Source organism: Halichoerus grypus, chromosome 6, assembly GCF_964656455.1.
Source record: "Halichoerus grypus chromosome 6, mHalGry1.hap1.1, whole genome shotgun sequence".
NCBI lineage: Eukaryota > Metazoa > Chordata > Mammalia > Carnivora > Phocidae > Halichoerus > Halichoerus grypus.
In genome coordinates, this window is record NC_135717.1 from 21,913,299 (window position 1) to 21,936,924 (window position 23,626).

Genomic DNA, 23,626 nt, shown 5'->3' on the forward strand with positions numbered 1-23,626 from the left:
TCCTCCTACTTCATTATTTTCCACTTCTAAGGTCTAGCGTGGAGGCTGGAGCTTTAACTCTGTATAATAATGTATACATTTCTTTCAAAGTGCTTTTCAAAGTTCCTAAAATAAGCTGTAAGGGGACTCCGCAAGGGTGATTTGCCCAGGGCCTCCTTCCTGGCAAGGAGTCGTCTCTGTGCTGGCTCCGCTGGGGGCTTCCTGACTCTTGGCTTCTCCCCTTTCCACCGCGGTTTCCTTTAGAGGAATTTGTAGCGTGTTCTTTTAAGTACAGAAGCATCTAGAACAAAAACTCTTGCTTCTGCATAAAGGTAGTTTTTAAGAATTCTGAAGATGGTCACAATATAAAAACTTGGGAAATATGATACAAATAGAACTCTTTTTTTTTTTTTACCTTTACTTACCGCTTGAGTAATGGCAGCAGAACCCTCAGTTCTGACAGGAACCCCAGGTGGTGCGGGAGGGATCAGGCAGCCCAGGCACTGAGGGTGGGAGGAGGCGAGAGTGAGCTCAGCTTCTCTAATGAGGACGGTGCCTCATCTCCCAGCAAGTCTCCTTCTGCGGCCAGCATGTCAGTTGCTGTAATCCTGTAGTCTGCGTCTAGTGATGGGTAATTGTGAGAACGTGAAGTGGAGGGAAACAACAGGAGGCTGGAAGGGGCTGCTTGGCCGGGGAGGTCTGCGTCATTGTAGCTCCAGCCCCTCTCCCTCTTCTGTCTTGTTGCCTCTTTATTTGTAAAATAACAAGAGTACTTAGCTGGAATTGCTAAGCTCCTGACATTTTATGGAAAACCAGCCAGTGGATCTTTGCTTGTTTAGGTAGAGGTTTTTCTCAATGCAGCCTTTAAATTTAGAATTCACTGTTGTTTTAACAGTAAGCTGGTTTGCCCTCGGTCTGTGTAGTTGGTGAAATCAGTATCCTCTTAAGCATCATCATCACACTGGTGCCGGGTGGTGCGCACAGAACAGAGCCTGTCTCTGGGGATCTTATCTGGATGGTTTTATAAATACCACAGCTACAGTACCAAGTATATATGAAATTTAATTTAGAATATTTTCTTTGGAAGGAAGTATTAAGGCACTCAAAATAGAAGTATGTAGTTCTAATTATGAACTTTTTCTTTGGAAGTTGGAGATGACTCAGGAGTATATTATTCTAATTATGGATATTGCCTTTAGAAGTTTGAAGTCACTCAGGATAGGAGTGTATTGTCTGTGGTTCTTTCCACCGGTCTGCTGTTATAGTCAATAATTACAAGCCAGGCTCCATGTGGCATTGAGTCGGGGGCAAGGGTTTGTGGTTCTGGTGTTAGCTCTGCCTCTGATTCTGTGTGATCTTGAGCAACGACTTGACTTCTGTGGGCCCTGGTTCTCCTTAGTTAGATGAAGAAGCTGGATCAGCAGCTCACATTTACTGAGCGTCTGTGAAATGCCAGGTGGGCATAGGACTTTCAGGATTTTATCTAGTTCTTATAGTAGTCCTGTGAGTTAGAGCAGACAGCCTATGGGCCAAATATGGCCCCTGCCTTTATTTGTAAATAAGGTTTTATTGGAACACAGCCACACCCGTTTGTCTATGTGTCTTCTGTGGTGGCTTTCATGCTGCAGTGACAGAGTTGAGTATTTGGCCCACAAAGCCTAGAGTATTAACTGCCTGGGCTGTTAAGTCTCTTGACCCCCGACGTACAGCAAGAAGTAAAGAGTTTGCCGATCCCTGAGTTAGAATGTCCCTATTTTATAGATAGGAGAACTGAGCTCAGAAAAGTTGAAGTCACGTGGCTGCTCTTATGACCCCAGACATGCTGGCTCTGAAAGTCACGCTCCTGTCATTCCACCAGGCTTGCCTTCCTTCCATCTTCAATATCTTAAGGTGTTGCTGGGACATGTTTTCGGTTTAGCTTAATGCTATTCTCTCTGCTGCATTCAGGAGGTTTCTCAACTCGACCATTCGTGAGAAGTGTCCAGCGTCAGAGCTTGTCATCCAGATCTTCTGTCACCAGCCCCTTGGCCGTTAACGACAATTGCATTAGACCTTCTTGGTCCTTGTCCGCCAAGCTGCAGATGCGCTCCAGTTCTCCCTCCCGGTTCTCAGGGGACTCTCCAATCCACACCTCTGCCTCCACCTTGGAGAAGATCGGGGAGGCAGTGGACGACAAGGTCTCCATCTCTTGCTTTGGCAGCTTGAGGAACCTTGCCAGCAGTTACCAGGAACCAAGTGATAGTCACAGCCGACGTGAGCACAAGGCTGTGGGTCGGGCCCCTCTGGCTGTCATGGAAGGTGTGTTCAGAGATGAATCAGACACCCGCAAATTGAACTCCAGTGTTGTAGACACACAGAGCAAAAACTCAGCACAAGGGGATCGTGTGCCCCCAATCTCTGATCCATTTGATAACAATAACCAGATTGCTTATGTGGATCAGAGCGATTCTGTAGACAGCTCTCCAGTCAAAGAGGTGAAGCCCACCAGCCACCCGGGCTCCCTCACGAAGAAATCAGACAGCACAGCCAGGAGATCCCCCAGCTCCAGAGGCGCTTCTGAGCCAGATAGAGGCTTGCGGAAGGGGAGACCAGTCTTGGCAAGCCAGGAATCATCTCTTTCAAGTACATCTCCTTCTTCTCCTGTTCCTGTAAAAGTTTCTATAAAGCCCTCCCGCTCCCGAAGCAAAGCAGATTCTTCTTCCAGGGCCAGTGGACGGCATTCCTCCCCTGCCTCTGGCCAGCCCAGAAAGGAGTCCTCCCCCAAACCCCAGGACTCCGTGTCATCTCCTTCACCCCAGAAACAGAAATCATCTTCCTCCCTCACCTATACTGCTTCCTCCACATCTGCCAAAAAAGCCTCGGGCTCTGCTGCAAGGGGTCCGTTCCCTCCTGGGAAGAGCAGGACTTCAGACCGGAGCTTGAGTAGAGAGGGCTCCAGGCAAAGCCTGGCTTCGGACAGAGCCAGCGTCACCTCCAGTTCTAAACCCAACTCCCCTCGGGTGAACCAGGCCAGGGCGGGGGAGGGCCGAGGGGACGGAAAGCACGTCAGGAGCTCCTCCATGGCCAGCCTGCGTTCCCCCAACACAAACATGAAGGCTGGTCTGAAGAGGGACAGCAAGTCGGAGGACAAGGGGCTATCCTTCTTCAAGTCAGCCTTGAGACAGAAGGAAACCCGGCGGTCGACTGACCTTGGCAAAACAACCTTGCTCTCCAAGAAGGCCGGTGGGAGCTCTGTCAAGTCGGCTGGTAAGAATGCTGGGGATGAGAAGGCAGAGAAAGGCTACCAGCCTCCAGGTTTCCAGCAGCCAAGTGCAAGTGCAGTTGGAAAAGAGCAGCTTGTCTCCAAGGACCCTGCTTCTGCTAAACATTCCCTGCTGTCCACTCGCAAATCCAAGTCTTCCCAGCTAGATTCTGGAGTGCCCCCATCTGGTGGCAGGCAGTCTGCTGCGAAATCCTCAAAACAGTTCTCTTCTAGCATGCAAACCTCTGCACGGCCTTCTCAAAAACCTCAGTGATGTTTCTGCAATCCAAGTGTTTTATCTGTAAAGATGTTTATTTATTTAGAACCCCTTCCCTCCCACCAAAGCCCTCTGTGCTTTTGTTTTGTATGTTTTGGGTCATGTGCCTAGTGTGTGTGCGTGTGTGTGCGCGTGTGTGTGTGTAGAATTCAACTGCAAATTGTCAAAAGCGTCGCCTTATTCTGCCATTGAACCAAATAACAGCCATAGGCAAAGCATTGATACCAAGCTAACTGGAATAATTGTAGACGAGACCCTGGGTGGTCCCTTTAGCAATTGTACATATTTCTTTCTAGAGAACTCTAATGACTTTTGTTGGATACTAGGGTTTGGAAACCTGTGAGCCAGTTAAGCTGTCATTAGTGTGTGCTGTGGAAGGACCGGTTATTTGACTTGGGTTTCATCTGAGCAGGATTTGTCCTCACAGCTAATTGTCATGTGGCACCAGGAGCTCTAAAAACTGTGACGCTAACAGTGAAACAAACCGAGAGAAGACTGTTGCTTTCTGCACTTTGGCCCCATCTACCAGTCTCTGCAAAGGGCAATATTTTAACACTAATGTTTCTCAGGTATATACTCAGCTAGTCTAGGGTGGATGCACAATGAAGAAGGTGGCCTGTGAGTGACTGTCATTTCTCCAACTGCCACAGATAGAAATTTCTAGAGGTAGAAATGAAGTCTTTCATAGCTTCATGTCTGCAAAGATGTGTGTACCATAAGCTGTCTTGATTCTTAGGATATGTCCTAAGGGGTGGCAAATTGGACAGCCAGAGAGCCAGTCACTGATTAATTTTGTTTTCCTTCTAAATTCGCTAGCTATGGCCATGGGATTTTGAAATGTAGAGCAGTTGACATCTTTGAAAGATTTCCGGAAAAAAATGGATTCTGAACTGGATGCATGAATCTGTACCATTTTCCTTCTCTGGTGTTGCTTTTTCCTATGTTAGAAGCTGAAAGCTCCGTGTTGCCCTGTGTGCGCATGCCCATGTTTCTTGTAACTTGGAGAGGAAAGAAGTTGCCTAATGCCAAAAGTCAGTTGATGGTGTGTTGAAGCAACGTGTGACAAAGTATTATGTGTGCGCTTCTGATGCTCCCTGTCAGTCTCAGTTGTAGACTGCTTTTCAGTAAGTCATTTATTTCTTCTTTGTGCTTAAGACTTAATCTCTTACCCAGGACTCAGAAGCAGGATTGGAGCATGTTCCATCTGGCATTGTCAGTGCAAATTGCATTTCTTGTTTAGAAAACCAGGGAACCTCACAAAAATCTTACAGATAAGCAAGATACATAATTCTTCAAGCTTTCTGGAGGTATCCTGGCAATTTTTAGCTTTTTTTTTTTTCTTTTTCTATTTTTTTTAAAATGTCAAGAGAGTCATGGTCCTGATTCTCTTTGAATAGCATTTGTCACTTTGCCATGAAATATAGCATGCTAAGTTTATATGCTTTTAAATATTAACTTTTAAAAAAATTATAAACCCTTCCAGTTCTTCCTGAACTCTTGGTGCACAGATCCATTTATAACCTCCCTTTTCAGTATTGCTGTGTGTGAAGTAATTAGAACATGTACACATGCATAGCTATGAATTCTGCACTGCCTTTTTTTTTCTCCTGTTCCCCCCCGCCCCCATGAATACCTCTTGGGAAATATTTCCAATAGGTTTCTAACTTTATTTTGCTGCTACTTTGAGCATTAGCAGGTAACTTGCAAGTCTGGAGGCCATTTATGTTGAGGGTAGCTGGCATTTTAGACCCTTGCAATTTTTAAGACTTGGCTACTCAGCCTTGTGAAAGTTACCATAGTGCTCCATGAAGTTCATTGAACGTGAGCCTGTTGCCCGGTGCACTCGGTCCTGTACTCACCCCTTCACTAGGTATCGCTGTTGCACTGCATGGGCTTCTGGTCTCCCAAAGCAGCGTTCCTCTCCTCTACTGTAGTGTGACTGTCCAAGACTGGCTGCGCTCAGTGTGGTCACTGCTTCCACGGGCACACTGACAGCCCCATCAGTGTTTAGCCACCGCTGGTTTTTCTGTGTCACTTTTATTTCCTGGAAAGGATGCACCAAGTATGGGATCATCAGTATCAGGAATTGAATGTTTGTCTGATTTGAGCCTCTTGTCTTTCTTTGAAATAGGTAAATCTCATTTGAAATCTCCTATCTGAAGCTCTGAAACAGCCTTAGAATTATAGTTTGACTACATAAAGGTTTTTAATAACACCTTTTTCTGGGGCTGTTACCAGTTAAGCATAAGTAGGATCTAGTTTAACTTTCACAGTGGCAAATATTTTTATTCTCAAGTCCTCCAGGAATGGATTTTCCATTATATCTAGTGTTTTCAAAAAAAACAAAACAAAAACAAGCAAACAAAAAAACAACTCTACAAATTTCTTTAATTTTCCATGGGACCTAGAAATAAAATTTCAGTATCTGTAAATAATATGTCTATGGAGTTTAGTCTGTTTTTTTTTTTTTTTTTTTCAGATTTAAATGAAAAAAAATCAGGAAGTATAATGGCATTGTCTAGGCTTCTTTAAGCTGTTCCATTTCTGTGCTTGGTAAACAATGAAAATCTCATCCATATCTACTAGGTACAACCTTTAAGTCACAGAAAAGGTTATTTGCCCAAAAGTTTGAAGGTGCTCTTTGAGGTGTGAAAGATCTTATGGGAAAATTATTACTTGGTTCAATTCAGTTGTTCAGTAGGTTAGGGACTTGATGTTTGTTTTGTTTTTTATTTTCCCAGTGATGTTTGGCACATTGAGCATATCTGTGCTTTGGGGTTAAAAATGATCTGCCAAGGATGGTGGGCCTGAGTTTCTGGTTGGCAACCAGGTGGGCCTGATTAGAGCAGTCATTTCCTGGTAGGCACAGAGTAATCCCTGACAGGAGTGTGGCTCCTTAATGTTTTTTGCTTTTAAAAAACTTTTTATTTTTGATTTCTTTTCCTGTGAACATCCAGTGCACTGAGGCTATGTCATTCCTTCAGATGGCCCTACACCTTGCCTTTGTAATCCCTTGTATAATGTGGAACCACAACGAAACTGTTAAGCTCATGTCATCTCAAGATCACCTCCCAGCCCTTGTGTTTTCCCATCCTAAAAGCAGCCTAACTGAAAGGAAGTAATACCTTGCTGGGCCAATAGAAATGGATGTGGGAGTATTTGTGGTCTGGTAAAATATTGTAATTCTTGATGAAGCTGCCCTAAATCCTTGTAATCATTCTTTCCTCATTCATTCATTCATTCTGCAAGCATTCGTTGAGGGCCTGCTTTGCTTGTAAAGGCAAGCGGAAAGCGTCAGGAATTCGCTGTAGCCGAGGAGCCCTGGGAGCCCAGCCGATGAGCCAGGGGATGCCAGTGATACCCTAAATGGGGTGACGGTCCCCCCCCAAACAGAGAGCAGATGGATTCTGGTGAACCAGTCAAGGCCTGTGGTCCTCTTGAGCAAGTCTCTCCTGTTCCGGAAACCAAAAGTGCCCTTCTTCATCTTCGGAGACATTTTACTCTTACATCCACTTTTTCAGACTGAGCTGTCTCTACTACTTAGGGGTTGAAAATCCATTACGAAGTCACTTTCCATTAGAATTTGGTCATCCACGTGTGTATGAAATAGATGTGGGGGTTGGGGGAGGGGGACAAATTGCCATCCCTCTAAAGTAACTATCATGGAAAAAACTAGGGACAGTTTGTCCAGGAAGCAGTAGTGTCAGCCTTTAGGAAAAATGGAGCAGAGATGAGCTGTGAACAAAGCTCACTTATTTCAAATAAACATGTTTTTTTAAAAATAGATTGACATCTGACGTTACATTTCATTCTGACAAATTACCGAAGAGCTGAAGTTGTTGTTTCCTACGTAGGTTATTGGATTTATTGGATGCCAAGATAATTAGTGTTTCTGGGTTGGATTTTTGAGATAGTATGCAAATCATAAGCACAGTTTCAATAAAACACATATTCTGTGAGGCGTGTTGAACTTGTATTATTTGGAATTGAGAAGAGCAAAGTTTGCTGACAAACCAGTGCCTATATCATAAACAGAAAGCAGCTGCTACCGTGCTGACTGTCTTCATGTTCGTAAAGGATACATTACTGTGTTAAACCTGACTACATTTTTTGAGGGGAAATCCTGTGCTTTCTTTAAATGAACACTTAGTGTTTCACACTGCCTTTTGATCAACTCTCAAAGTGTTCGTTTTGCAGCTGCAATTTGAGCATGACCAGTCATTTTTTCCCCCAAGTAATGACAACAGTTTTGCTTGGCCTCCATATAACCCAGAAAGCATGTTCTTACCACCTATGCAAACAACTAATAAAATGTAGACTACCCTAAATGTAAATTTTAAAAAAGGCAATTCTTGGATTATGGAGCTCTATTTTTGAATTTGTAATTTTTTACATGTGGCTTTATCATCAGTACTGAAGAGCCTGAATATGTTTTCTTGTTTTGCTTTGCACATGTTTCTCTTTGCTGTTTTGTTTTGTTTTTTGATCGTTGGCAAGATTGTATGTAAAATAAGTATTTTGCAAGCAGGAGTGGAATTGGATATGTTGAACACACATGGGTTTATATACTGTGTTTAGCCTGAACACTTTTCCTAAAGTATTTTGTTCTAAAAATAACCTGCCATTTTCTATAGATTTTAATTTTTTATATCTCCTAGGGTTCTATCGTGGTCACAGGGAGAGAATGTGGCTTCTAATAGTGCTAACAATTTTAAAATGCTTTTGTAGAGACTTAGAGCTGTTTTGGAAAGCTTTGGAGCTTCCCAACCACTGGTCACAATAAGACTAAGCTCGTGGAATTTATGGTAGCATTCTATAGTGGATTAGGTTCTAGATCCATCTCATAAGCATTTAAAACAGGTGTTTCCCAATTTTGGAGGGAAGGGAGATCCACTGCAGGCTTGTGAGCCTTTTTTCAAATCTCATACATGTACTCTCACCAAGATTCTGTTAAGCCTCTTCTGAATGACTTGTCTGAGATTCTGATACTCAGCATTCACTAGCATCATCTAGAGAACTTTTACTAATGCCTGGGTCCCACTCCCAAGCTTTTGATCTAACTAGTGTAGGGGCAGGTCCCAGGAATTGCCATACATTTTAAAGCTCATGGGGGTTTCTAATTTGCGGTCAGAATTGAGAACCACTGTGCTACACCATCCCTATGGTGAGAATCAATGCCATGTGAAGCATTCAGGAATGACTCAGACTCTGTTTTGTTGGAGAGGAAAGAAAAAAAAAAAAAGAGAACCACTGATATTAACATCCTGTTTGAAATAAGGGAGCCTTTCTGATTTGAGACCCTATTTGGGTGCTTGGAGCCTTTGGTGGGTGGCCCAACACTTGCCAGTCGATTGGGATTCAGTGGTCTTCAGTTTGCTGGAGCAGACAGAGTCCCCTGTGGGGTGTGCATCCTTCCCAGAGCCTTTTCCCTGGATGCCACCACAGGGCCAGACCAACAGGGGAGTTGGGAAGTCACTCTGAGTTAGAAAATGCTGAAGTAAAGCCTTTGTGGCCTTGGAAAACCTGTTCCTGATTTTGATAGAATGACTATCTTTGTAGTAATTACAATAGCAAACTCCAGGCTGCCACCTAACCTAATTTCCTAGTTAGCTCATTCTCTACTTATCCGCAGTGTAATTTTAGGAGTTATTTTTAGTTTAAAAATGAATGTGAGACATTTTATTTGGAGTCTTTTTTTTTTTTTTTGGTAACCCTCCGTGTTTTTTCATGTAATTACAAAATATCAAATAATACTCATCCAAAAATTTGGCAGTATATGTTACCTATGGAGGCAAATGAAATCTAGTTTTAATCTGTGGTGAGCTGAAGGCACTTAAAACAACTTCAAAGTAGTCTGCTGTGTTTCTCAGGTGGTTTCATCCTGTTGAGCATGATGCTACCTACAAAAAAAAAAAAAAAGAAACACAACTTACCTGGTGTTTTCAACATTTCAAGGAATGAAGATTTAAGTAAAAATCCAAGTTGGAAATCCCCCTGTAGAAAAGCCCCTCGAAGCAGAATGGCCTGTTGTGGTGGTGAATTTGCAGTGTGAAGTTGCCTATAGGTGCTATTCTAAGTGGTGCGGCATCCTCGTACCAGATGGGAAGGCAATTCCAGTGTTCTCTGAAGCTCAAGTTCTCTCTGTCGGCCTTTCAAATGTGCATCTGTGTTCCCTGTCAGTTTGCTCACCAACTGTGCCTCTCACCACTGGTTAAAATCGAATTCAAGCCCCATTACAAAAGCAGTTTCTTCCCTGAATGCTTCAGTTTTACACTGGAATTTCTGTAGTTGTCTTAAAAGCTGCATGTCCCTGTCACTGTACACAGAATGCCTTGATATTGTTCATGCACCATTCATAGTGATTTCTCTACCATTTTCTTCTTTAGTTGTACAGTAATACGGAAGGCAGGATGTCTTTCCTCGAGGCTGGAAGAAAAGTGTACCATACATTTTAAATTATTTTAGAAACAAGTGCATGAGTTGTGTCACTGACTTCTGTTATTTATTTGTATGTTTTATTATTCAAGGTGTATGCACTTTTAAGAAGCAAAATTTATATTTTTATGTTTAAAACGTTTTATTTCTGGAACAGCAGTTGATTATATAGTATACAGTTGGAATTAAGAGAAAAGTGGAAACTGTAACAAAATATAATAAATTTATTACATGATGCCCTCCTTAAGCCATATTCCTCTTTCTCCCCTTGCCAACCTGTGTCTTTTTGGTGTTGAGTAGCCTTGGAAATGAAGCAGGAATTATCTTTGTACCACACTGATCTCTACAAAATAGTTTAAAACCATAGTGTGAAGTGAAAAAAGCAAGTTACAGAAGAATACAGACAGGTACTCTATATGTAAAATTTTAAAACAAAAAAAAATCACATCTATGCTTATTTTAATTTTCACAATCAGGGATTATTCCACTTTCTCTAAGAGGTAGTGTGTCCTGGGCCCTGGAGCTGGGCAAGAACTCACAGTCTGGCTCAGTTCCCGCAAAGGAGCCGTTCTTTTCTGGGCACTCTCTTGCCACAGATATCCTCGTTTTTAACCATATGTTCTGAAAAAATTTTTCCCAGTCTTTACCACCTCTCAGGATAGGACTCCCTGTCGAGGATGTCACATTACTTACGACCACTTGGGGGCACCAAAGATCACCATCGTCAAATGTAATTTAAAAGTCTAGTGTGTTCTTCGCCTCTCTGTTGACATGCTTATTCATTATGAGTTGAGTGCATTTTCAGCGAAGCAGGGGTTTCAGTTTAGATGAGTACCACCAGCCATCGTTTTTCCTGGAAACTATTAACTGCAGGTCATAGAGCAGGTCTTGTTTTCTAAAGCTCAGCAGGATGGTTTAGGATTAGGGCAGGGAAACGGTTCCTAACCAAGGACAGGTGTGAACCACATGCCCTAAAACTGAGGTACAGCACTTACAAACCTCTCTAATTTTAAATAGTGAAGTTTTGTTTTAGTTTCCATAAAGAGTTTAACCATGTAGTACACTGATTATTCAAGAGACTTCATTATGCCTGAAAGTATTTGCGTGTCATAAAGTACATAGACTTAATAGTCATATAGATATTTACGATCATTTTGTCTGTCTCCATAGAATTTGGAAGATTATTTTCAAATATTTGAATGATCAGTATCTCCCTGTACACCATTCTGTCCTCTGTCAGTCTTCCTGGAGAAAGCAGGGGCATGATAAAGCCCCTGGACCACATGTTCCTCTGGGCCCAGGGAATGATTCTAGGCCACTATAACTCCATAGGATGAGGCTTCGGCCTGTTCCCCAACCTCAGTGTCCCCTTTCTCTTTCTGAGGCCCGCTGCTAAGTTCTCCCAGGTGGTGGTTTTGGTTTTCCTTTTTGCGGCCCTGTTCTGAGTCTGAAGCATCTCCACGCTGGTCATTGGTAGATCTCACCTCTCCGGGTCGGTTGGGTCTACCTCATGTAGAACCCTCTGGATTTCAGTCTTGATTTGGTCTGGTCTTAGCCATGTTTCTCACCCCCTGTCAACATTGGCTACACACAGAAAGGACAAGGGCTCTCTCCTAGAGTGATAGGTTTTTGTATCATGCCATATAGCCTGATGGCCTTGCACCTTATTTCTTCAAGAGTTCAGGGCTGTGATGTTAATCTGACTCGTTCTTTGTATTTATTACAGCTCGGTTTTTCTTAAAGTGGGAAGGTGTTGTGAGTGAAACCAGGGTTGTAGTCAGAATCAGGCCTCCCCGCCACTGGCAGGCTCTCCTGCGCCTTTCCTTTGCTTCAGAAAAATCCACAGAGGCCCACAGTATACAGACCCAGTTTCCGAGACTCGGATGGCGTCAGATTCATCATCCCTTCAGAGAGTGGGAAGAGGAAGGCACATGTGGGGATGCTGCTGTGTGGCTGAGGACGGGTGGCGCCAGCTTCAGGGTTCCCAATCCACAAAGGTTGTGGTGGAGAAAGTGTCCCTTTACTGTTGCACTCAAGATCGAAGTCCAGATTCTTTTGTTTTGCAGTGCTTCCTGTCTGCCAGAATGCTGGGGGTATGACCATGTCCGAGGAGCTCACGGTCTAGCCGGTGTCAAGTTGGTTGATAGATCATTAACATTTTGGTGCTCACTGCCGTGCCATTTACTCATTGCTCTTCCCTCAAGGCATCACCACGTTCCCATCCCTCTTCCAGCACACTTCCCGGAATTCTGCCTAGGAGGCTTGTCTCCAAGGTACCCACATGGCCCATCCTGTCATCTCCTTCATGTCTTTACTCAGATGTCACCGTCTCAGTGAGGCCTTCCCTGACCACCCTTTTAAAACACTGCAACCTGCTTCATGTTCTCCCCCTTTCCTACCTTATTATATTCTTCATGTAACTTGTCACCAACTACCACAGTCTGTATGCAACATAATCTACAATATACGTGCAACATCAGTCTATCTGCAGTGTATATGCAACATAGAATATATGCAGTATAGTCGGTCTATATGCAGTAGTATAGATGCTACCTCAGTCGATAAGCAGTACGTACGCAGTACATAGTCTGGATGCAATATGTGTGCAGCATAGAGTCTGTGTGCAGACAGGGTACATAAGCTCACTTCTACAGCTTGTTTACCTGTTCTGTTCACTGCTCTTTCCCGGTACCTCAGAGAGTGCCAAGCCTATTAGTACTTAGTAAAAATTGACTACCTGAATTAGTGGATTTGCTTGAGTAATCCACTTACCATTCTGAGTCCCCTTCCTATCTAGAAGATGAAGAACAGTACTTTCGTCATGGAGTTGTGAGGGTTAAATAGGAAGGATGCCCATTATGCGTCGTCCGGCACAGTGCCTGGCATAGAGAAAGGGCCCAGGGAATAGTGCCATTCCTAATCATAGCAATAGGGATGGAGAGAGGGGCTGACCCTCATGGGAGCTTTACAGAGGAGGGGCCATTGGAGCAAAGCTCATACCTTCCTGACTGGGGAAGCTGCTGGTACTTTCTGGAAACCCCAGGAATCAAAGTTTCCTGGAAGGTAGGGCAGGAATCAAACTTTCCTGGAATGTAGGGCAGGAAGGCAGGAAGCAGTAGATGGAGGGAGAAGGGAGGCCAGCAGAGGCCTCGTCTGAAGGACCTTTCATGACTTAGGTCTGTCCTGAAGTAAATGAGAATCCAGGAAGAAATTTTAATTTAGGAGAGAGATGAGATCCAGTTTGTGCCTTAGCATGGTCACCATGGCAACAGTGTGGCACCAGTGAGCCCTGGTTAGGAGCTTGCTGCAGGAATCTAGGTGCAGTCTGTGGAATGCTGACCTAAAATAGTGTTGGGTGGACAGAGAGGAGGGGGAGCTCCTGGAGGGGTGACGTGCTCAGGTCCCAGAGGTGGGCTGCTGGTTCAAATTCTGGTACTGTGACTTCCTAGCTGGACAGCCTTTGGCAGATTACTTAACTTCTCTGTACCTCAAATTCTTCACCTGTAAAATGTGGCTGATAATGTCTGCATGATCATTGGGAGGCTTAATTGGGGTGGTTGGTTTGTTTACACTTAATACATTGCATTAATTACAAGTGTATTTGATTTTATCTCCCATCTTACTATTCTTTTGATATTTGTCCCACCTATTCTATGTTTCTTTTTCTCTTCTTTCTTGTCTTTGTTTTAGATCAGTCAAGCATTTTTTAAATTCCAGTTTTTTACCTCTATTAGCTTATTATTCATCCTCTTACTCTTTTTTTAGTGGCTGTCCTTATGGTATCAGCATGCATTCCTGATTCAAAAGAGTCTAAGAAAACTTAGTAATTTTTGCCCCTTCAGGGTCTTAGAACACTTTGATTCCCGTTTTACCCTTTCCACCATTTGTTACTGGTTGCTGTGCATTCCAATTCCGTGTGTATTTAACATGTATGGATACATAACACATGTAACTAAGATGATTACGAATGTTGAAAGCCAGTGTCCATTTAGATGTACCAGTACGTTCACCTTCGGTTTCTTGTCTTCCCCTCTGGTGTTCCAGTGTGTCTCCTGCAATCCTTTTCCTTCTGCCTGAAGAATTCCTTTCAGTCTTTCTTTTTTTTTCAGCCTGTGCTAATGATGCACTCTCTTAGCTTCTGTTTGATTGAAAAGGTCTTTATTTTGCCTTTCCTTTTGGAGGGTATTTTCACTGGGAATAGAATTCTAGGTTGCAAGTTATTTTCTTTCCTTTTCATTCCGTGGTCTTTTGCCATTATTATTTCTGTTGATAAGTCAGTTATTAATCTCATGGTTGTTCCTTTGAAGGTGTATTGCTGGGTTGTTTTTTTTCCTAAATGCTTTGAAGATGCTTCTCTTTGTTTTTCACTGGTTTCATTTTTAAATGTGTTTTTATCCTGTACTTTATGAATCTGACCTGGAAACTTTTTTAGCCATTATGTCTTTAAATGTTGCTGCCTCCCCATCTTCCCAGCCCGTTTTAGGACTCAGTAATTGGCGTCACCATCCATCCTTGGTGCTCAGTCCAGACCAGGGATCCATCCTTGACTCTGGTCTTTCCCTCAACCCCCATCCTTACATCAGATCCATTCACAAGCCCTGTCCAGATCCACTTACCCAAGTAGGTCCTAAATCTGTCCTCTTCTCCAACCCCATTTTATATCATCCTTTCCTCACTTTCAGGCACAGAAGCCACCTCTTAGTGCCTTGACTGGAGGGTCTTATTTCCATTTTATGCATATATAGACTGAGGCTCAGAGAGAGTAAATGACTTACCCAAGATCACACAGGTAATGAGTAATAGGTCTTGGATGTGAATTAGGCCTAATACTACAAGGCTTGTGTTTTTTCGCATTATTACTCCCAATTCCCTATATGATAGTAAATAAGGGAATTAAATAATCAACATATGGAATTGTATTTAGCCATGCAGTTACTAGAAGGAGAATCTAGATTGTATAAAGTCCTTTTCTTTGTAATCTCTGAGTAATTATAGCAAATTCCAGAAGTGAGGAAATTTCTGCTTTTTGGTAACAGAGTTTAGGAGAACCTCCTTGGCTCAATTTTTTTTTTTTGAAACTAAAAAGTAATAATAATTTTAGACTCAGAGAAAAGTTGCAAAAAATCGTTCAGCTAATTCCCATATATTCTTCACTCAGCTTCCCTGAATATCAGCATATTGTGTAACCGTAATACAATGTTCAAAACCAGAAACTAGCCTTGGTACAATACCATTAACTAAACTACAGACTTTATCTGGATTTCACGAGTTTTTCCACATCTGTCCAGTCTTAGGTCCTACAGTGCATTTAATTGTCATGTCTCCTTAGTTCCTCCAATCTGTGACAGGGCTTAGTCTTTTTTGACCTTGACAGTTTTTTTTTTTTTTTAAAGATTTTTATTTATTTATTTGAGAGAGAGAGAATGAGAGACAGAGAGCATGAGAGGGGGGAGGGTCAGAGGGAGAAGCAGACTCCCTGCCGAGCAGGGAGCCCGATGCGGGACTCGATCCCAGGACTCCAGGATCATGACCTGAGCCGAAGGCAGTTGCTTAACCAACTGAGCCACCCAGGCGCCCTGACCTTGACAGTTTTGAAGAGCACTGGCCAGTTATGTAGAATGTCCTTTTGTTTGGGTTTATCTCATGCATTGTCCCAATTAGATTGAGGTTTTGCATTTTTTGGCAAGAATATCACAAAAGCAATATGCCCTTCTCAGTGCATAGGGAGTACATGATATTGATATGTCCTGTTACTGGTGATATCAGAATCTTGGTCATTTGGTTAAGGTGATGTTTTTGGGTTTCTCCACTATAAAATTACTGTTTTTCCCTTTGTACTTAATAAATGTCTTGGGAGAGATACTATTAGACCATGCAAATATCTCCTCAGACTTTGGCCAACTCCTCAAATTTTAGGATCCATCAGTGGATCTTGCCTGTGACAGTTTTTATTACTGTGGTCTAATGGCAAAAAAAAGACATTTTAATAACCTGATTTCATAAGAAATCCAGAAGCAGAACAGGAGCAGGGGTTGGATCAGCACCTCATCAGTGTCATGAGGACCATGGTTCTGTCTGCCACGGTAGCCTTTGTCCCCAGAGTTGGCCTTCAGTGGCTGCCACAGTTGCGTAAACTTGAAAATGTCCAGCTGAAGAATGCAGGACCTGTCTCTCCCTAGGTCTCTCGACCAGTAAGAGAGTATTTCCCAGAGACCATCCCCAGCCTCCTCTAAAAGTTCTTCCCTCTTGTTGACCAGGATCTTGGTCACCTGCTTATGACCAAGTTGCAAGAAAATCGAAGGAAGTATCTGACATTTCCTGCCAGTGTTTTGGAGGGTAGAAGGGTGTGGTCTGGCAGAGAAGACCGGGGAGTGAGTTTGGCGAGACAGCCCAGCACCTGAGGCCGTGCCTTGCAACTAAATGTTTGTAAGTCTCAATAAATCTTTGTGGAGTGAATGAGTTTGTCTCTTGCCTAGAGACATAATGGGCCATTACGTGGAAGCATTAGAGCTCTTGATTGTGGAATCAGAGAAGAGAATGACTTAGAGAGTGGATCAGAGGAACAGTGAGGACATCTTGGCAAGGATGGCAGAATGGCAAACGTGGGTCCCTGGTGGGAGGGTCCCAGCTCTGCGACACCCTTAAGCTTCACTGTGCTTTGGTCTCCCCGAGGATGATGCACCTCTGGCCCCGTTGTTCCCTCTCCAAAACCTGGAGAGACCTTACAGACGCATTTTTGAAGGAAGACAGAGAAACCTGTCTGCTAGACCCAATTGCCTCTACCCAAAAGGGTCTCTAGAGGCAAAAGGGCGCTGAGAGGAGATCCCTGCTCCATACACTCAGGCTCCTGGCTCTTGGGGCCTTGGGCACAGCCTGGTAGCTTGTTTGGTAAATAATGACATTGTTATAAATATTTAATAAGTCAAGGGACTGCAGCACATGCAAAATTGATGAGGTCCCTGTGTGGGAAATGCGGGCTTTTCTCTGTATGTGTGCTCTGGAGGAGGCAGTTAGAGGCTGATGTCTGCTCGGGCTGACACCTGTATTTGTGGTAGGGCTGATGAATGGCTGGAGGAATATTCGCCATATTTAGGAAGCATCAATCCATCACGCTGGAGTTTAGGCTGAGGGAGGAATTCACGGCCATCAATATTCTCCGTGTTTATTAAGCACCGCGTGCTGCATGAGACAGTGAGTCCTACACCGGTCCTGGGAGCAGTGCCTCCAGAAAGGGCACGGTGGCTCCTTGATGAATGACTTTAATAAGAAGCAGCTTGGAAGTACCTTCAAGTAAGAAACTAATAATAATTAGATGTTTCTTAATCATTTATTTATTTTATAATTTATGCCCTGCCTGCTCCCGGAAAAGGAATGGATGTGGCTCGCAATTAAAACACATCTACCCAGGATGGTTCAAATGAAGATAAACACGAGTTCAGAAACTGTATTGAGGGAGTGAATTTTTCTTAATCAACTTTGCTGCTACCCACCGAGAATATTGTGTTCCCTCTGCTCAGCAGTCACCTTTTGCTCTGTGAAGCCCTGGGCTATGGCAGGTGTAAAGCAGCCCCTGGAGGTGTCGTGGGGACAGGAGGATGAGGCCGGAGCACGACGTGACCTGTAGTCTCAGCATCTCAGCACTGGGCTCCCAGTCACATTTGCATTTCATTTATCATTGCTCTAAACAAATTTGTGTGTCTGTGGCAGGGTGGCATGAAAAATTAATGCCCCTGTGTCAGGCAGAGCTTGTCAGAGTGACAGTGCAGAAAGGGGATAACAAAGGGGCAACATGTGTGGCAATTTCTACTTAACAACCACTCTCGTGTTCCCTGAACGCCTTCTCCCAAGCCTGTGGGTCGGGCGAATGGGGCTTCAGCAGCCAGCACCTGCCTAGGAGCTCAGCACAAAAAACCTGTCTCTGTGCAGTAGCTTGGGCCCCGTGTCTGGCCTGTGCTGTCCGGAACAGAAGTGGCTGCGGTCAGAGCTGGGTGACCAGTGTCCCAGTCTTTGCTGAGCCATCCTGGGCTCAGAGGAGCAGAAGGAAGGCAGCCCCACGGAGGGTTCTCGGAGAGCAGGTCAGGGCAGAGATGTGCTAGAGAAGCTCCAGGATGGGATTACCTGGGGAACAGGGGTGCAAGAGGACAGGGAGGGGAGGTTTGAGTGTCTGACACCTCAGAACCTCCATGAGACTAGTGCTTTTTCCTGCACGCTTTGATGCTCCACAAATACTTGCTCAGTCAGAATCTTGTGCTGGCTTCTTTCTGACCTGTGGTCCTAGGGGTGGGAAGAGCCGCTTCCTTCCTGCAGCAGGGATGGTCCGGTGGAGCGGTTCTGAAATCATGGATCCTGGGGCCACACTGCCTGGGTTCAAGTCCCAGCTTTACCGCTTCCTAACTTTTTGTGGCTTTAGGTAAAAAAATTTTTTTAACCTTTTTGTGCCTCCGTGTCACAGATGTATTTAGACAAATGTCTGGTGCTTGGTGTTAATTGGGTTAGTGATTATTATTTCCCTGACCTTCATCCAAGGTGAGTGGATGGGGAAGGCCGTGGAACTCAGTGACCTAGCCTTGAGCCACATCAAAAAGGTCATGTGGCCGGAGCTGTGTAGCAAGAATTAGGAGCTTATTGACTTGCTGAACGTTCGGCCTTGGGAAAATAGACATGCTCTTCTGTCTGGCTGACCCACTGAAAAAAAGAAGTCCCTCTTGCCTCCCTTCCCCACCCAGCATGAGTATAAATGCCATGTTAGGTTTCTGAGACGAACCACTCTGACCCAAGCCATGCTGAGCAAGGCATTCTCTTCTTACGAAGGAGAAAGGAACGCAGCTTTCCTGCCCTCTGGAAGTTTAGTAGTAATCTTCAGGCACTGGATCTCTTCCCTCATTGCACATTAGAATCCCCTGGGGAGTTTTTTAAAAAAATTGCTGACGTCTAGAACCCTCACCTAGAGACTCTGATCGGTTGAAGGTAAAGCCTGGGTAGCAGTGTGTTTTTACGGTTCCCTCCATGTTAATTCTACAGGTGGTGATGAGTGAGTCCAGAGAATCTTCAGGAGGTGTGCAGGACGGATGATAACAAGGTCAAGGCGTGTGCACCTCTGGTGTAAGGGCTGCAACATGATTTTGTTTTTTTGTTTTTTGTTTTTTTAAAAAAGATTTTATTTATTTATTTGACAGAGATAGCGAGAGCAGGAACATGAGCAGGGGGAGTGGGAGAGGGAGAAGGAGAAGCAGGCTTCCCACCCAGCAGGGAGCCCGATGCGGGGCTCAATCCCAGCTGAGCTGAAGGCAGACGCCTAATGCCTGAGCCACCCAGGCACCCCTGCAACATGATTTTGTACAGGATGTGGATGAGAGATGTGGCAAAAATTGCGAAGGTAGTTGTAAAATGTCTGGAGTTTGGAGAAACTCTGAGGTAGATCATCCACTATGGTTTGGGGCTGGTCGGGTTTCCTGCTCTAGCCCTTGAAATAGGAACTTCTGCCAACACCTAGGCAAGTGTTTAGAGGTGTTGAGAAGTGAGTTTATGTCCCGGGGTCAATGATCTCATCCTCTGCTGTACAAAGTGGCAATTGTCCTCCATTTTCCATTCTTCGAGACCCTGCTAGCAGCTGCATTTCCCAGCCTCCCTGCAGGCAGGGGTGGTCCTCTGACTAAACTCTGGCCAGGAGGGTGTAAGGGGAAGGGATGCATGTAACTGCTGGGTCACATCTTTGGAAAGGAAGCAGGTTGCCCTCCACTTCCTCTGTTTCCTCTTCCTGCTGGCTGGGCTGTGGTGGCCCCTGCAAGCAGAAGCAAAGCCGCATGTCAGGGAGGGCAGTGCAGTCCCGCAGCTCTGCACTGATGTGCGAGAGAAAAGAAGAGCCTGTTATTTTATTGAAGTCACCACATTGTTAAGTCTTTGTTTCAATAGCATAGCCTGCACTCTAACTAATACATGAGTCCTCTTTCACCAACGTTGGCACACTCCAGAATGCTAGGAAGAGGACAGGGAAGAGTAGAAAGAGGAGGGGGAGTAGGAGGATTTCCCCCTCCCTTCGCCACCGAGGTGATCTGTGTTACTCTCTTCTCAAGTACCAGAGAAGTCTTCCCTGACTCTGATCAAGTCCATCCCCTCCTGCTCTACCACCAAACGCCTCTTGAGTTCCGTGCACCCTAGACTTACAGCATTTATCACAACTGTGATTTTTACGCCCCCCTTTGGCTCCTTCAAAGGTTTCACCTTCAGGTTTGCTCTCAGCTGGCTCAGGTTCTTGGTTTGTTCTCCAAATCCTGCCAGAGCAGGGGGACATTATTCCTTGACCCCTTTGTCCCCTCTGCCATTAGGAAGCAATGATCTGCAGTCAGACTCTGTGCCTCTTTCTCAGATCAAAACATGATCCAGATGGAGCCCTTCGTTTTCTCTGTAGATTCCATTTGGTGACCTAGCCTTTTGCTGAAGATTGGCTTATTCATTCAACATGTATGTATTGAATGCCTACTGTGTGTCAGCTACAGTATGCCAGACACTGGGGGTAGAGTGTTGAGCAAAACCAACATGCTCTTTGCCATCATGTGGCTTACAGTCAAGTGGAAAGAAAGTATTAACAGAATAACTTCATTGACCCACATTATTCGCAGAGAAACATTTGCATTTTTCTTTCTTTCTTTTTTTTTTTATTCATGAGAGTCAGAGAGAGAGAGAGAGAGGCAGAGGCAGAGGGAGAAGGAGGCTCCCTGCCTAGCAGGGAGCCCGATGCGGGACTCGATCCCAGGACCCTGGGATCATGACCTGAGCCAAAGGCAGACGCTTAACCATCTGAGCCACCCAGGCACCCCACATTTGCATTTTTCTACTTTGCTCAGGCCTATCAGAAAAATGAGAGCAATATTAGCCATCAGTGGCTTTTTTCCCTGGAAATGAGGAGAACTCTAGTATCATTTTGGTTTTTATTACTTAGATTTTTCCCTCTGATGAGACAGCAAAGAAATAAGCTGGAGAGAAGGATTTTTACAAACCAGTTAACAATTTAAGCTGTGCGTCTGACTCTCTCTTCCAGTATCTTACTGAAGTATCCTCACTTAAACCAAATAGAAAACTCTAAGCCACTCCTACAAATAAAAGTAGCATCCCTCAGGAGGCGTCCGTGGAGAGCTCAGTGTGGGGGTAGGGGGGACCCTTTAAAACCTGTGGCCTTGCGAAGATATTGCAAAAAAGGGATGGGAGGATTCCCCCACCTCCAACCTCCCTAAACCCCATGGCATCTGTGGAATCAGTGAAAGGATAGGGAAAAGGACTAGTGAGTACAAAACAATCCAAGGGACAAGTCCTGCGCTCAATGGAGCGGGGCTTCTACAGTGATGCCTTGGAGCCTGCATTCACAACCTGTAGGGGTTGAGGGGGGATGCTATTGTGTGTGATCAGTACCTGCCAGGTAGCCCCTTGGGGAGGGGGTTATCGAGGGGGCGGGGGGGGAATAACTAAATACATGCATGAATAGGAGAAAGAACTTTCAATTATTTATGAAGGCTTTTCACAGACTGAATATAATAATATGCCATAAACCAAGGGGGTATGTTTACCTCAACTTTCTGTAACTGAGGTCAGTCAGACAAACAATCTAATGATCAAACAAAGTAGAATTTCCTTCTTTTGGTCTCAAATCCATCAACATGAGGTGTCGTTAATGAAGCTCACTCTCAGCTACTGGCATTGAACTATCTTCACTTATTTCTAAGAAAAAATCTCTAGACACGTGAAGGAATTCATCAAAGTGAAAGAGGGGGAGTACCCTGAAGACTCAGAACAAGGGATACACCATGAAGCTGCACTGCTACCATGAGATTTGGGGGGCAAGGCAATGACAGAAGCACATGCAGGGTCCTGTGAAAAGGTATCCTCAGAGAAGCAAAAGAAATTTTGGCGAGACAAAGCATGATTTCAAAAATGGGATAGCATAATTAAGTGAATAAATTAAAAGGCTTTATCAAGATACTCCTCTAGAATTTGGTTTAAAAAGACAAACAAAAATCATAAAAGACAAGATATGAAACTAGATCAAATTATTCAATACTTATGTAAAAGAAGTTCCAGAAATACATAATGAAGTAGATGGAGGGGAAAAAATAATCAAAGAAAAGAAAATTTGCTTGACCTGAATACTTAAATTTTTATGTCCAAGGGGCTTCCTGATTTATGCTTAGAATTAATTGGGGAAAAAAAAGTTCTGCACTTGGAGATGTTTTGTGGATTTTTATAAATTCTAAGTATAAAAAAGATACTAAAATTAGCTAGGGGAAGACAAGAGCAAACTAAACCTAAAGCATGCAGAAGGAAATAATAAAGATTACAGCAGAAATTAGTAAAATAGAGACTAGAAAGATAATAGAGAAAAACCAAGAAAACCAAAAGTTGGTATTTTGAATGAGTCATCAAAATTGGCAAATCTTTTGCTAGAGTGATCAAAAAAAAAAAAAAAAAGACTCAAATTACTAAAATCAAGAATGAAAAAGAGGACATTTGTAATATTGTGATTGGTAATAAATACCTATTTGGTCTTCATCCTAGTTCTTGGCACAGACCTCCTAAAACCTTTGGAATTTCCTGAGTGAGAAGAGTGATAAAAGTGAAAGGAGTGTCTTTTGTTATTCATAAGAAGCCCCTTCAACCACACCTGAATTTGTTATTGGGAAAGCCCCTAAGAAGGGAGTAGGTGCTAGTTGCCAGGAGAACCACCTTTGTGCTTAAGGGTTGGAAATTTCAGCCTCACCTCCCAACTTTCAGAGAGGAGAGGACTAGAGGTTGAGTTAATCACCAATGGTCAATGATTTAATCAATCATGCCTACGTAAGGAAGCCTCCATAAAAATCCTTAAAGTACAGGGTTTGGAGAGCTTGTTGGTTGGTGAAGACAGAGGTGCTAGGAGGGTATGGAAGCTCCTTGCCCCTTCCCACATAGCTTGCCCTACCTATCTCTGCCATTGGCTATTCCTGAGTTGTATCCTTTTATAATAAACTGGTAACCTAGTAAGTAAACTGTTTCCTGAGTTCTGTGAGCCATTCTAGCAAATTATCAGACCTTAGGAAGAGGTTGTGGGAACCTCTGGTTTATAGCCAGTTGGCCAGAAAAACAGGTAACAACATGGACTTGCAGTTGGTGTCCGAAGTGGAGAGGTAGGGGCAGCCTTAACTCTGGGATCTACGCTAACCCCAGGTAGACAGAGTCAGAGCCATGAAATTATAGGGCATTCAGTGGTATCTATAGAGAACTGGAGAACTGCTTGGTGTGGGGAAAAGCCTCCCACACTTGAGTGTTAGATGTGAAGTATTGAGAATAGTAGTAGAGATTTGAGAGGAGAAACAGTGAATTTTTCCCTTCTGACAATATTACTACTGACCTTACAGAAATAAAAAGGATTATAAGGGAATAATACTGTGAACACTGTAGCCAAGGAATTAGATAGCTTAAACAAAATGGACAAGTTCCTAGAAAGACAAAGTAGCCAAGAAGCAGTAAAACATCTGAATAGACACTGAACAAGTAGAGATTTAAGTTAGTAAAATGAAACCAAAAAAACTACCCACAAAGAAAAGTCCAGGCTGAGATGTCATTGGTGATTTCTACCAAACATTTAAAGAAGAATTAATACCAGACCCTTCCAAAAACAGAGGAGGAGGGAACACTTTGCAATTTATTCTATGAGGCTAGTATCTTGA

The 23,626-nt window shown here is 43.8% G+C and overlaps 1 protein-coding gene across 4 annotated transcripts in view; it reads left to right on the forward strand.

Annotated features, from left to right (window-relative positions):
• USP31 (ubiquitin specific peptidase 31) overlaps nucleotides 1–23,626 on the forward strand; it is a 215,662-nt gene that overhangs the window by 60,165 nt on the left and 131,871 nt on the right. Inside the window, exon 16 of one of the 4 annotated variants that reach the window (XM_036105242.2) lies at nucleotides 1,927–10,179. The exons of the other annotated variants lie outside the window; for them this stretch is intronic. Within the exon in view, the coding sequence (XP_035961135.2) occupies nucleotides 1,927–3,494 (1,568 nt within the window). The 3' untranslated portion in view covers nucleotides 3,495–10,179. Of the gene's footprint in view, nucleotides 1–1,926; nucleotides 10,180–23,626 lie in introns of those variants that run through there. 4 annotated transcript variants of the gene reach the window in all.